This window comes from Bos mutus, chromosome 20 (genome assembly GCF_027580195.1).
Source record: "Bos mutus isolate GX-2022 chromosome 20, NWIPB_WYAK_1.1, whole genome shotgun sequence".
Classification (NCBI taxonomy): Eukaryota; Metazoa; Chordata; class Mammalia; order Artiodactyla; family Bovidae; genus Bos; species Bos mutus.
Genome location: NC_091636.1, coordinates 18,126,260 through 18,140,971, shown reverse-complemented (window position 1 = coordinate 18,140,971; position 14,712 = coordinate 18,126,260). Strand labels below are relative to the sequence as shown.

Here is a 14,712-nt window from a genome sequence, read left to right as displayed (position 1 = left end):
TCCCTCCTCAGCCCCTCCGCCCCACCCGATCTAAGGCCTGTGGCAACTCATGGTCTATGTTTTAATGCCATCTAGTGGCTTAACGTGTATCCGAAATGAAAACATCCTCAAAGCTATTTACTTCTTGGTTGTTATTTTATTAAGCATGAGTTTTTAACAGGCCTGTCATTGCCCTTTTTTTTTTAAAGCAATCTCCTCTTTAAGTCTTTTCCAGAAACTATTAATATAGAAGTACACGTTCCTTTTATGTGAATACGTTCAGATGTTTAATTTTTTAATGAAATCCACATTTGTCTGCCATTTTCAGGGACTCTTTTTGGTTAATAAATGTTGAGAAATACCTAAGAAAGGGGACTTCTCCCAGCAGTCCAGTGGTTAAGACTTTTCCCTTCTCCTGCAGGGAACACAGGGAGCAGGGGCCAGGGAACTAAGATATTTCATGCTGTGTGCTGCAGCCAAAGAAAAAAACCCCAAGAAAGTCTTAGATTAATGTGTGTAAATAACATTTGATCCCTCTTACAGGCCAATACAACTGTGTGCAAAAATTTCCATATCAGTGTCCTAATTATCTTTTCTAAAATGTTCTCCTCTTTCCCAATGTATTTTGACCTTGAATTATTATGTTTTTGCTTGGAGGGGCAGAAGAAAAAGAAATGACCCTAATTTTGTAACCGTTGAGCTGTTAATATGGGAGAAAAACCTCAGGGACCTTTTGGTTAGTAATCGTTAAAGACTGATGAAAACTATCAGAGTGTTAGAGCTCTGACTACAGCGCTTAAAGGTTTGAATTCAAGGGGCATGAGAGCTGCTCTGTAACAAAAGTGAATAATTAAACCCTAACTCAGGGGCTTGTGTGAAACTGTTTCTGGTTCTTCCCCTACAACCTGCAGTAGCAGATGCTTCACTCTTTATGTTCTCCAATGCCAGTGAGAAACCACGAAGTCTAACACAGTGCCTTTGGGTTGTGTCACCCAGGATCACTGAACTTGGCCCAGGGCAACACCCCTTGTAACATTTGATTGGCACTTCTATTTATACTTCCGCTGCTATCATAAATGTCATGATGCAGAAGATAATAGTTAATGCTTAATATAACATTATGAAATGTTATTTGCCCTCAGTTCAGTTCAGTTCAGTTCAGTTGCTCAGTTGTGTCTAACTCTGCGACTCCACGGACTGCAGCAAGCCAGGCTTCCTTGTGCATCACCAACTCCCAGAGTTTACTCAAACTCACGTCCATCAAGTCGGTGATGCCATCCAACCATCTCATCCTCTGTCGTTGCCCTTCTCCTCCCACCTTCAATCTTTCCCAGCATCAGTGTCTTTTCAAATCAGTCAGTTCTTCACATCAGGTGGCCAAAGTATTGGAGTTTCAGCTTCAGCATCAGTCCTTCCAATGAATATTCAGGACTGATTTCCTTTAGGATGGACCGGTTGGATCTCTCTGCTGTCCGAGGGACTCTCAAGAGTCTTCTCCAACACCACAGTTCAAAAGCATCAATTCTTCAGCGCTCAGCTTTCTTTATAGCCCAGCTCTCACATCCATACATGACTACTGGAAAAACCGTAGCTTTGACTAGATGGACCTTTGTTGGCAAAGTAATGTCTTTGCTTTTTAATATGCTGTCTAGATTGGTCATAGCTTTTCTTCCAAGGAGCAAGCATCTTTAATTTCATGGCTGCAGTCACCATCTGCAATGAATTTGGAGCCCCCAATAATAAAGGCTGTCACTGTTTCCACTGTTTCCCCATCTATTTGCCATGAAGTGATGCAACTAGATGCCATGATCTTAGTTTTCTGAATGTTGAGTTTTAAGCCAACTTTTTCACTCTCTTTCACTTTCATCAAGAGGCTCTTTAGTTCTTTGCTTTCTGCCCTACTGTCTGCCCTGCTATTTGTCTTACTACAAGAAAAATAATGTAATACTTGCACCCATGGGGAATGATATAGCTACAGGTTATTTACTGGCAGTGTTTGTAAAACTGAAATTTAGGAGACAATCTAGAAGTCAACAAATGACATATATACCCTACCGTGTATAATATAAATAGCTAGTGAGAAGCTGATGTATAGCATAGGGAGCTCAGCTCATGTTCTGTAATGACCTAGGTGGGTGGAATGGGGAGGTGGGAGGAGGCTGAACAAGGAGGGGGTATATGTATACTTAGAGCTGATTCACCTTGTTGTACAGCAGAAACTAGCACAACATTGTAAAGCAATTATACTCTAATCAAAAAATAAATTAAAAATAAAGTCAGTGAGGAGAGGGGACAGGCAGCTGATTGGGGGGGGGGAGCTAAAAGGGAAATTTCTTTCTTCACTTTTTATTTTGAAATATTTCACCCATATAAGAGAAATCATCTAGTGACTTTCCGAAATACAAGAATAAAAACCAGCAGTTTAAGAACTAGAACAGTGCCAATATTTTAATGCCCTGAGTATCCCTCCCAGAGCCCATCTGTCTGCCTTCTCTCAGGAATAATAATTTTGATTTTTATCTTTGTTATTGAGAAGGAGACAGTTGACTTTTGTTTAAACTTTGTACCATGTGAAGATACAGATTATGCAAAAATAAATACAAAATTTAAAAATTAAATTTAAATTAAAAACCAATAAATTTATCTAATTTAATATCTTTATTATAACGAAGGCAGAAACCTTTACACAGAAAAACAAGTGGAGTATGTCTTTCATGAAGTAATGCTTGCTTTCAAGTGAGCATAGAACATGAATTACCTGTGATACTATTTCTATTTGTCCAGCTGTCAGATGCAGTGTACTTAATGTAACTTATTAAAAATGAAGTTCTCAGAATTCTGAAGTCAACATTTTGCCTAGAACAAGGATCAACCGGAGGGGGGTATAATAATCTTATTCAAAATGCTGAATTAGTGTATTTGATATTCAATTCTTAAAGCATAAATTTAGCCCGCATGGTTTAATGACAGTGGATCATTTGTCAGAATTCTTTCTGCATCATTCAAGATTTCATGCCTAATAAAAGACATCATGGTTTGATGTCAGCAGTTGGCTATTTGAGTACTTCGTCATAGGCAGCATGACCTTTCAGCACTGTGAGTTGTTGATATGCAATAGTGAGCCAGATTTTTCCAGTGACTGAGTTCATCGTGATTGGCACCTTAGGAAACATCATTAAATCCTGATGCTGTAGGTCACTCCCTGTGCATGCTCACCCGTGTCCAACTCTGGGACGTCATGGACTGTAGCCGGCCAAGCCTCTCTGTCCATGGGATTTTCCCGGCAAGAATACTGGAGTGGGTTGCCATTTCCTTCTCCAGGGGGTCTTCCTGACCCAGGGATCGAACCTCATCTCCTAAGTCTCCTTCATTGGCAGTGCTGCAGATTCTTTACCACTGAGCCACCTGGGAAGTCACTCTCCCAGGGCATAAACAGTTTCCCAGTGACTTACAAGAATTAATGCCAGTTTCAAAAATATCTGAGATATTTTTGTCTTAAAATTTAGACTGACTTTAGTCTAGGTCAGTGCCAAATGACAAAATTCTGGAAACAGTTCTGGAACTGTTGGAGCAATTATAAAAACTTCACCCCCACAGTGTATTGTCAGTGATGGGTCTTAAGTAAGTTTCCTATGCACACACCAAATCATTACATAGACTGTTGCCATAGTGGGCTAATAGTCACTGAGTGCCTTCTGCTTGCCAAGCATTGTTCTTGGCACCTAACCTGCCATGTCACTTCATTTTAACGGCAACCCTGTGAGGTAGATGTTACTATGCATGCGTGTGTACTCAGTTGCTTCAGTCATATCCAACTCTGCAATCCATGAACTGTATCCACCAGGCTCCTCTGTCCATGGAATTCTCCAGGCAAGAATACTGGAGTGGGTTGATATGCCCTCTTCCAGCGGATCTTCCCAGCCCAGGAATCAAACCCATATCGCCTGTGTTGCCTGCATTGCAGGCAGGTTCTTTACCCACTGAGCCACCTGGAAAGCCCAGATGTTACTAAAACCTGTTGGTCACTCAGTCATGTCAGACTCTTCGCAATGCCATGGATTGTAGCTCTCCAGGCTCCTCTGCCCATGGAATTCTCCAGGCAGGAATATTGGAGTGGGTTGTCATTCCCTTCTCCAGGGGATCTTCCTAATCCAGGGATCAAGCATGGGTCTCCTGCATTGCAGGTAGGCTCTTTACCATCTGAGCCATCAGGGAAGTCCAGATGTTACTATACTGGTTTACAGATGAGAAACTTAGGGTCAAAGAGACGGTAGAATTTTATAAGTTCACACATTGACTATGTAAGAGAGCCAGGCAACCTGGGTTGTTATGTGGTACCTAATGAGACATCTGAAATATATATTCTAGATAAACATGCTGGTTGTCACCCAGATGACCCATAATATAGGGTCTAATATAGACCCATAATATAGGGTAATGGCAACCCACTCCAGTACTCTTGCCTGGAAAATCTCATGGACAGAGGAGCTTGGTGGGCTGCAGTCCATGGGGTCGCTAAGAGTCGGACACGACTGAGCGGCTTCACTTTCACTTTTCACTTTCATGCATTGGAGAAGGAAATGGCAACCCACTCCAGTGTTCTTGCCTGGAGAATCCCAGGGACAGCGGAGCCTGGTGGGCTGCCGTCTATGGGGTTGCACAGAGTCAGACACGACTGAAGTGACTTAGCAGCAGCAGCAGCAGCATAGACCCATAATATAGGAGTCTAATATAGACTCCACCCTGGGGAGACTTGTCCATTCTAGGAGAAAGTGAGGGGGGTAGATGGAGATACAGTACTCTTGTCACTTCTGTCTCCTGGTCTTTAGATTCTTTTGCCACTTTATAGTTTCACTACAAGTAGAAAAAGGAAGAGTTATTAGAGACAGTGGGATCCCTTGGTATGTGTATATGTTCGTGTCCATGTACTCATTTATTCAACAAATTTGTCTTGAGGATCTTCTGTGGGCCAGACGCTGTATGCATCCAGAGCAGTCTCATTTTGCTTGAGACCTTATAATTCATGATTCAGATAACCTTAATGAAGAAGAGAATCTCTGTTTACTAGAATAGCTATATGGTAAAGGTGAGAAAACAATTTAAAGTATACTTAGTTTGCTGACTTCAAGACTGTAGCATTCTTGGTGAAGATACTGAGGATAATTTTGTTTTACATTTTTTACCTAAAGTGAGACTTTAATATTTTACATGATGTGATTTCAAATTTATATAAGATGCAACAGCAGCCCTCTATATATATTTCCTGGGATACTGTTTTACTGACTGGGGAATCCAGCAATACTATGAAAACTGCTGCTAATGTCACCATATTCATAGACAGTGTGGACAAATATCTGGAAAATCCCTAAGTCTGGCCTCTCCGGATTTCAAATAGATCCATGTCACCTTCACTAGGTGCTAGGAGATTCTTCAGTACTATATGAAGCTAAGTTGCAAGCGATATTAAACTTTCCCTTAGCAAACTGTTTTTAAAAATCACCAAACCATTTCATATTGCATCAAAGAGGGCCTTATTTCAAGAAGTTTAAGTAATCCTTTTTTCTTGTAGGTCTTGGCCAGCCTGAGAACTGTACGAAACAACTTTGCTGCATTGACTAATTTGCAAGACCGAGCACCTAGCAAGTAAGTTATTCTTTTTACCCCCACCTCCCAGCCAATCTTTTAAATAGTGTTTTCTCAGTTTGCTTGAGCTCAAGGCAATATATTAGATTTCTCTGAATCATTGCTGTGGTGTCTAACCATTTACACTAAGTCATATGAAGTCCTGTTAATTTACTATAAATACTTTGGAGTGATGGTTCTCATATCAGAAATGAATCAGGATGACAAATAAATATGGTGATTCCATCTGTCAGAGATCACCTGGCATGATCAGTCCTCTGCCTTGTCACACACAGGGTAACTTTATAGTTTGGGCTTACTTCATAAATTAACCATTGACAAATAATGTCATCAAGACTTGAAGTTAACCCAAAGGCATCCTCTCAATTCTAGCACAACCATTACTTGGGGAAGCCTCATATCACAGGCGTGTGTGTTAGTCTCTCAGTTGTGTCTGACTCCTTGCAACCCTGTGGACTGCAGCCCTCCAGGCTCCTCTGTCCATGGGATTCTCCAGGCAAGAATACTGGAATGGGTTGCTATTCCCTTCTCCAGGGGATCTTCCTGACCCAGGGATTGAACCCCAGTCTCCCGCATCTCAGGCAGATTCTTTACTGTCTGAGCCACGAGAGAAGACTCATATCACAGGAAAGATCTCTAATTCTCCTGCTGTTACTGACTCGGATGAGCAGTTAACAAAATTGGGATTTATGGGATGACAGGGGAAGGAAGTGTTTGAAAGAGAGAAAGATGAGAAGGAAAATAACTATAACTTGGGGGTTCCAATAAAGATGGGAAATGAAACAAAAAAGAAAATTAATTTTCCAATATTAAATGGAAAACTGATTAGTTATTCACATTCCATTTTTGTGATAACCTATTATGAATAATGAGGGCTTCTCAGGTGGCTTAGTGCTAAAGAATACACCTGCCAAGGAGGAGACTCAGGTTCGAGCCCTGGGTCTGGAAGATCCCCTGCAACCCACTCCAGTATTCTTGCCTGGGAAATCCCATGGACAAAGGAGCCTGGTGGGCTACAGTCCATGGACACAACATAGCAACTAAACAACAACAACATTATGAATAATAATATTATCATTAAAATATCAACTCTAAAGAATTTTCGAGGAAAAAAATTCATTAAATCAATATTAAGAGGAAAGTGAATAAAAATGTATTTGAACTTATCTATGCATATAAAATTTTGTTGTAATTACTACTTCTTAAAGAACACACAGAAAAAAATCTAAACTTTCCATCCCATAATAGCAGAATCTACCTCCCAAATTCACTTTTCCTGTGACTAAAAAAAGCTCTGGCCGTTATGCCCATACTTTCTGTGACAGAACAAGGTTTAAATTAAAAAAATCAGTATAAATGCCACAATGCAAATAATTGGAATGGAACTCAGAAGGTTCAGTTGGCTTTCACATTTTTGCAGGTAATGCAATTTTGCAGTCCTATTCCCTCAGCCTAAGCATTTCTCACCTCCCGCTTCCCCTCTTCATCCACTGGGCTAACTGTAATTCATTCTTTAGGTTCCAGCTTAAAATGTAATTTCATTTGGGGTACTGTCTCTAAGTAACACCCCACACGCATCCACACCCACAGGACCCAGCCCGGGTGCTGTGCCTATCCACCACCTTCTGATTACATCCTGCCCTTCACCCCTATTTTAGCACATTCCTCTCAGTATTGCAGTTGCCCGTTCTCTTGTCTGAATGCTGCATAAGAATTTCAGGTCCCAGAAAGCAGAGGTTGTGTCTGGTTCATTTTTGAATTCCCAGTGCCTAGTGTAATACCCAGCACAGTCATTTTTCTGCACGCACTTGACGGCTGGAAGGGTGACACAGAAATCCAGCTTGGGAAACCTAAGGGTATGTTTCAGGCTGCGTGTTCATTACCAAACGTGTCTTCCATGTTCCAAGCCCCCTTGGTGCTTTTGGCATTTGGCAGCTTCCAAGTTCCATCACCTTCTCTTTGGAAAGTCGCAGCTCTGCAGAAAATGGTTACTGGTGTCCCTTCTGAACTTTTCAACCTCAATTTTTGTCCAGGAAATTGAGATTTTTGTCTTTGGAAGGTGAACAAAAAGCTTTGTAACTAATTCCTTTTACGCTTCCTTCAGCCTTGGTCATTTGAGTAGCAGCGTCTGTACCTGTGGGCAGGCAGACAGTTGTTCAGCAGGCATGACGGCATCAGGCTAGTCTTTCTGTCCCCAGAGAGATCATCTGAGGCCTCTTCTATATGAGACAACGGTTTTCAACTGACTCACAGGGGCAAAACAGATTCAAATGGAAAAGAGCAGCTAAGAGGAGGGTAGAAAAACATAATTTATGCCTGAACTTGACCAGCCTTATAGTGCCCTGGGTGAAGTCAAATTAAACAGTATTATCTGGTGGACTTGTTTTTCTGGGCTTCCCAGGTGGCTTAGTGGTACAGAATCTGCCTGCAAATGCAAGAGACACAGGAGACTGGGTTTGATCCCTGGGTCCGGAAGATCCCTGGAGTAGGACATGACTACCCACTCCAGTATTCTTTACTGGAAAATTCCATGGACAGGGGAGGCTGGCAGGGTGCAAAGAGAGAGACATGACTGAACACACAGAGCACAAAGGTATTTGTAGTCTCTCTTTTGATTGAAACAGATTTGTACCTTCTTTATGGCTTCAAACCCAATCAGCCTTCTCAGGTATCAGAATAGTAGGACTCAGTCTACACACAGATAAACTCTATTCTATTCAGTGATAGCAAAAATGGATATGGCAAAATGGTTCATCACATCATGACTTGAGGGAACCATAATTTCCCACTGGGTACTCACAATGCCACTAGAACACTCCCAAGCCCACCCTTGGATTTTGTGGAAGTATATGCTAGGGGCTTCCCTGGTATCTCAGCTGGTAAAGAATCTGCCTGCAGTGCAGGAGACATAGGTTCAATCCCTGGGTTGGGAAGATCCCCTGGAGAAGGAAATGGGTACCCACTCCAATATTCTTGCCTGGAGAATTCAATGGACAGAGTAGCCTGGAAGGCTACAATCCATGGGGTCATAAAGAGTTGGACATAACTGAGTGACTTTCACTGCACTAGCTTGCATAATCCACCATTTCTGAATCCTACAAGAAGTGCGTTTGGAAGGATATATCTGAAGCCCTGACCCCTGGAAGCCCTCACTTGCTCACAGCTGACTTTTGGTAACTTGCTGCTAGTTCCTGTCCCCCTGCTCTTCCTTGTCCTTGAGATTTTCCATTCCAGAAGTGAGTTCTGGCTCATTCTTTGTTAAATGATTTATCACTGTAGCCGTGGATCAAATGATTAATATTTTCTGCTGTTGTTACTTGAAATATCAAGTTCCCAAGTGCCAGTTGTAGGGTTGATATCAAAAGAAGATAATAAGTAACAAGCCCATGATTTGGTTTTCAAAACTATAGAAATGTTTTAGAAAATATTTCTTCGATACCTTTTCCAGACAAAATCAATACTTCCTAAATGTTCACAGCTGCTACTGCTAAATCGCTTCAGTTGTGTCCAACTCTGTGCGACCCCAGAGACGGCAGCCCACCAGTCTCCCCCGTCCCTGGGATTCTCCAGGCAAGAACACTGGAGTGGTTTGCCATTTCCTTCTCCAATGCATGAAAGTAAAAAGTGAAAATGAAGTCGCTTAATTGTGTCCGACTCCCAGCGACCTCACGGACTGAAGCCCACCAGGCTCCTCCGTCCATGGGATTTCCCAGGCAAGAATACTGCAGTGGGTTGCCATTTCCTTCTCCAGGGACCTTCCTCACTCAGGGATCGAACCTGCAACTCCTGTGTGTCCTGCATTAGCAGGTGGATTCTTTACTCCTGAGCCACCCGGGAAGCCCAGTCATTATACAAATGATTTGAATAATAAACTCTCAGCAAGTAGATGACTATTGGTATATAGACCAGAACTATTTCAAAGGCAATGGCAACCCACTCCAGTACTCTTGCCTGGAAAATCCCATGGATGGAGGGGCCTGGTAGGCTGCAGTCCATGGGGTCGCTAGGAGTCGGACATGACTGAGCAATTTCACTTTCACTTTTCACTTTCATGCATTGGAGAAGGAAATGGCAACCCACTCCAGTGTTCTTGCCTGGAGAATTCCAGGGACAGGGAGCCTGGTGGGCTGCCGTCTATGGGGATGCACAGAGTCAGATACGACTGAAGCGACTTAGCAGCAGCAGTTTGAAACATTAACCTTTCTTTTTAATGAAGCATTAATTAAGTTTCATAATAAAAACTAAAATGACTCAGAAGTTAACTTTGGTGCATTTTCAATCAAATGAATGCAAAATTTCAGTCCCAAACTGATATCAGTAAATTTAAGAGCAATGAAACATAGTCAGAGGCTGACTGGAACCCAGGCAATGGGAATTTAAAAAGGACCAGACTGCTTTCCCCATGTACCTCCCAGCCCTGCTAAGAGATCATTCATCTCAGGAAGGCAGACTGGACCAAGGCTCTGCAGGAACCTGCCATCTGCAGAGGTTCCACAAAAGCTGCCTGAAAAATAAGGCAACAGAGTAGAGCACGGGGCACTGGAATCACAAATCTCAGCTTTCTTACTTTGAAGAAGCCATTTAAATTTCCAAAGCTTGTGTTTTCCTCATTGGTAAAATGGGAACAATGAAACTGTCTACCTTAAGCTTTGTTGTAAGGATTAAATGAGATCATCCATCTAAAGTGCTCATTTAGCAAAATGTCAGACACACAGATCAGTTCAGTTCAGTTGCTCAGTCGTGTCGGACTCTTTGCGACCCCATGAATCGCAGCACGCCAGGCCTCCCTGTCCATCACCAACTCCCGGAGTTCACCTTAACTTTGTCCATCGAGTCGGTGATGCCATCCAGCCATCTCATCCTCTGTCGTCCCCTTCTCCTCCTACCCCCAATCCCTCCCAGCATCAGAGTCTTTTCCAATGAGTCAACTCTTCGCATGAGGTGGCCAAAGTACTGGAGTTTCAGCCTCAGCATCAGTCCTTCCAAAGAACACCCAGGACTGGTCTCCTTTAGGATGGACTGGCTGGATCTCCTTGCATTAAGCCCTTAGTAAGGGTTAGCCACTACTGGAACTACCAAAACAACCCCCCAAAATGAAAACAAACACTTTTGAGACATCTTTGAATGTATCTATTTTATAAAATGTTTTAAATATCACTATTTTTAAGAGCTTTCAATTGTAGTAACTTCATTTTTTTTAATTGGAGAATAATTGCTTTACAATGTTGTGTTGATTTCTGCCATACAACAGGGATCAGTCATAAGTATGTGTGTGTATCCCCTCTCTCTTTAGCCTTCCTGCCACACACCCCTACACCTCTAGGCCATCACAGAGTGATAACACCTTTATAAAATTACATTTCAACAAAATTTAAGATTCCATAAGTGATATTTTCTTCAACATAATTGATTAAATACTGAATACATTGAACTGGGCTCTGCAGGGAATACAGATTAATCATATGGCATTATTATTATTTTTTTACACCAGAGGGTTTATAATCATCTTGTGAAACTTCACCAACATCTGAAAAATTAGAGACTACTAAATAAGACTGACTTAAGTACCCTTATAGTGTTTCTAAAATCTCAGCAGGATCTATTTGGGCCAGTTGTTAATATACCTCTCTAACAAATGTATCAGAGATGTTTCTTAATATAAGAAAATGGGAAAAAGTTGAAGCAGGTTCTCTAAGTGTAATATAGTTTACAAGGAATCATTCACTTCTGATAATGTATAGGTAATCATGTCAAGTTATGCAAAAATAAAAGTTTCATAACGTTGCATTAGAGAAACCAGTTGTAGACTCGCTGCTTTTTCAAGTTCAGAAAGTCAGTGTTTGCTCTGTAAGCCTTGGCTTAATTGAATATGGTCAGTCAATAAAGACTTCCTCTTCTCTCATGTCTCTGTGACATTTACATCAGCTTTATTTACCCCAAAGTCTATCACAACGAGATTTAGCTTTTTTTTTTTGATCTGAACTATAGTACAAAGGGTGCATAGGAATTTGACTGGCTAGCATGAAAAAAATCTTAATTTGCTTACCCTAACTTAAAAATAATCCTTACATTTAAATGGTGTATTTGAAATGACTCAGAGAGTCCCGAAACCAACAAAATATCACATATTTACGGCTCTGTGTTTTTCTCTCTTTGTCAGAAGATCACCCATGTGCAACCAACCATCCATCAACAAAGCCACCCTAACAGGTAAGAAAGATCTGGGAGATTATTCTTTTCACGTCTAGGAAAAAAGCATATTTTCCAAGATTCCACCTAATTATTATAGTACCAGTTTTTTCTACAGTTTTAAAGTATTTAAGAAATTAATCCTTTCCTCTTTATCATCTCATTTCTCTCATTGATCTCACAAGCTGTCCATTTTAAGCTATTGGTAAAACTTAACTAATGTGCCTTTAAAAAAAAAAAAAAACAAATTTGTACTCCTACTCAGCTGAGTGTTGCTCATTCATATCTTGAGAGGTAGCATTACCTTAAAAGTGTTGAACATGTTGTTTCTGAGCTTGTGTTATCATCATATCGTTAATATATGCTAGTTTGGTTTAATGAAAGTCAGAACATAAATAAAAGTTACCTTCTTGTTTAATCAATACCCCAGTTGTGTGTAGGAAGGAATGCCATTCCAATACTCCCACTTTGGACCCATAGAGTTGAGATTAAATTCAATTTGGGAGAGGAGAGAAGAAGTAATTATATAATAGCTGAAAGCTCAATGAGATCAAAAGAACAGATGTTTGGGGAAGAGAAGTGGATGGAAGGGTGAAGGGTGTAAAGGGCAAAAGAATAAAATTACTCCAATTCCTTTTAGTCTATTTTAGACATGGGGCTTGACCTCAGCTGATCCAAAAACAGAGCAAATGATCTCATTTTGCTGAACCTGAAACCACATTTGAACTCATTTAATCATTTCTTCAAACTCCAATTGATTCATTAAAATAATTGCCTGGAGAAGAAAACCTATGTTTTCTAAAATTATTACCAGAAGACAATTAACATATTCTCCAAACTAGACCCACACTTCACTTGATTCAAGTGTCTTCCTTGGAGTCCAGCTCGTAACATGCAGAGGAGCCCATTATTACGTTATTAGTGACTATACTTTGCTTGAAAGTGAACTTCATCATGTCCAATCAGGACCTTTCAATTGGGCTCATTTGTGGTCACCACATCAAAGTGATTCTGGAATAGTTGTTAATGTTGGTCTTTCCTGAATGTCTTTCAAATAGACTTGCGTTCCGTTGACTATTACATTATTGGTTGTCTTTACCATGTTTATCTTTCAAGATCTTGTTGGTGATGATTTTCAGCTGGCATTTCATAGTCTGTCTGGTTTACCTGTTTTCTTCTTGCCATTGGTCAAGAGATGGACAATAATTGAAATTCCTATACATTAAAGTAAGTTCTTTGAGTAAGAAATGTCTTCTTCAGAGACCACAATATAAGAGAGCCCAAACATACCTGGCGCGTCTAATGAGAGACACCACATGGAACCTGGTTCCCAGCCTTGGTCCCAGCACTAGACCTGAGCCCCCTTCACCTTTGCAGTAAGCGAGACAGCTGACATCGCAGTTTGTACAGGACTCAGTGCTGTTTTGGTCCCTGAAAGCTCCTGTAGCTTGAGGTTCCATATGAGCCAGCTCCACAGAGCGTCCTCAGAGCAGCTGCAGGTACCAGTGGAAGCTACTGTGTCCACCAAGCGCTGGGGGTTGCTGCATGGCCAGGGCAGCTGACTGACCATCATGGCAGGCATCTGGCACTGATTAAAGAGAGGGTAGTCCACTCAGGAGGCACAGAAGCGGTCTTAAATACATGTGGGAGGCCCCACAGAAGCTCCCAAATGTTTTCACTTAGTGCTAAAGCCAGGAGCAATACCAGGGGGAATGGTGGGTCATGGCCATCTGGGTGTCAAGGTTATTGTGGCCTCATTTGTACCCACATGATCTTGACCTGGGGCTGTGGGCTACAGAAATATCTACGTAAGGAGACTAATTAACTGTCATTAAGTATTAACTGTCATTAAGTGCTTCATGCAGCTGTATTCATCACAAAGCACAACAGGAAATGAACTGGCTAGCAAACGGAAGCCTTTTTCCTTGCCCAAGCATGGCAAACAGGTGGAAAAGTTGAATGAGGGAGTTGGGGAATGAAGGCAACAGCAAGGGACGTTCTCCTCTCTGAGCTCATTCTGAGAACGTGGGCCCTTAAAAACATAAATCGTGAGGCTTCGCTAGAAGACAAGACACAGGGGGAAGGTATGCTTGTGAATTTCCTCCCTCGGTGGCGTGGGACCTGACTCCAAGTTCACTCCCTGGCTGGGGTGAAGGAGAGTGTTAAACAGTCAGGGCGGCAACCTTGAAGGTGAACTTGGCCTTCTTAGAAATTATTCATGGGTTCTAGAGGAACAGTGTAGTACTCTATGCAGTTAAGTTCATGGTTGATCCAAAAGGCCATGTTGGCGCACAGAAGCCCTGCAGAGCACCTCCATAGAACATCACTGATGGGGCACTCTTGGAATTGTGTGTGATTTCATAGGGGAGGAAGGCGCTTCTCTGCATGTCCAGAATCCAAGTCATACTCTATCATGATAGCTGTGTGGCCCTGGGCAGGTTACGTACCCTTTTTCTGCCTGTTTTCCCATTTACGAAGCAATGATTGTATTTTATATAGCTGTTGCTAAATAAATGATTTCATGTGTGCAATGCTCTCAGCATAGAATAAGCACTCAATACATCATTTTCTTTTCTTGTTTTTATTTGGTTTTTGTGTCTAGCATTCATTCTGTATGAACTAGGGGAGATGGAAAGAAAATTAAGTCTCCATAAATCAACTTCTTGAGCTTTAAAAAAGTTTTAACTCTCTCTATATCACGTTGTGCCTTCTAGAACTTTCTCACATAGAACTAAAAATACTCCTTTCCCCCTTGGAGGTTATTCCATTTTACATGAGTTAAAGTTGGAAAAGTTTGATTTTATATCATTAGGGATGAAGCGTGTTAGTTGCCAGATTTTATTGTTCTCCATAATAGGTAAATACATAGCTCTACATCAGTGTAACAATGGAAAAAAGAAA

General features: G+C 41.4%; 1 protein-coding gene across 6 annotated transcripts in view; it reads left to right on the top strand.

Moving 5' to 3' along the window:
• The window catches only part of PDE4D (phosphodiesterase 4D), an 810,773-nt gene that overhangs the window by 602,583 nt on the left and 193,478 nt on the right, over nt 1-14,712 (top strand). For all 6 annotated transcript variants that reach the window (XM_005889048.3, XM_070357505.1, XM_005889049.3 and 3 more), the window contains 2 exons: nt 5,549-5,622; nt 11,783-11,832. In XM_005889048.3, coding sequence (XP_005889110.1) covers nt 5,549-5,622; nt 11,783-11,832 — 124 coding nt within the window. The remainder of the gene's footprint in view (nt 1-5,548; nt 5,623-11,782; nt 11,833-14,712) is intronic.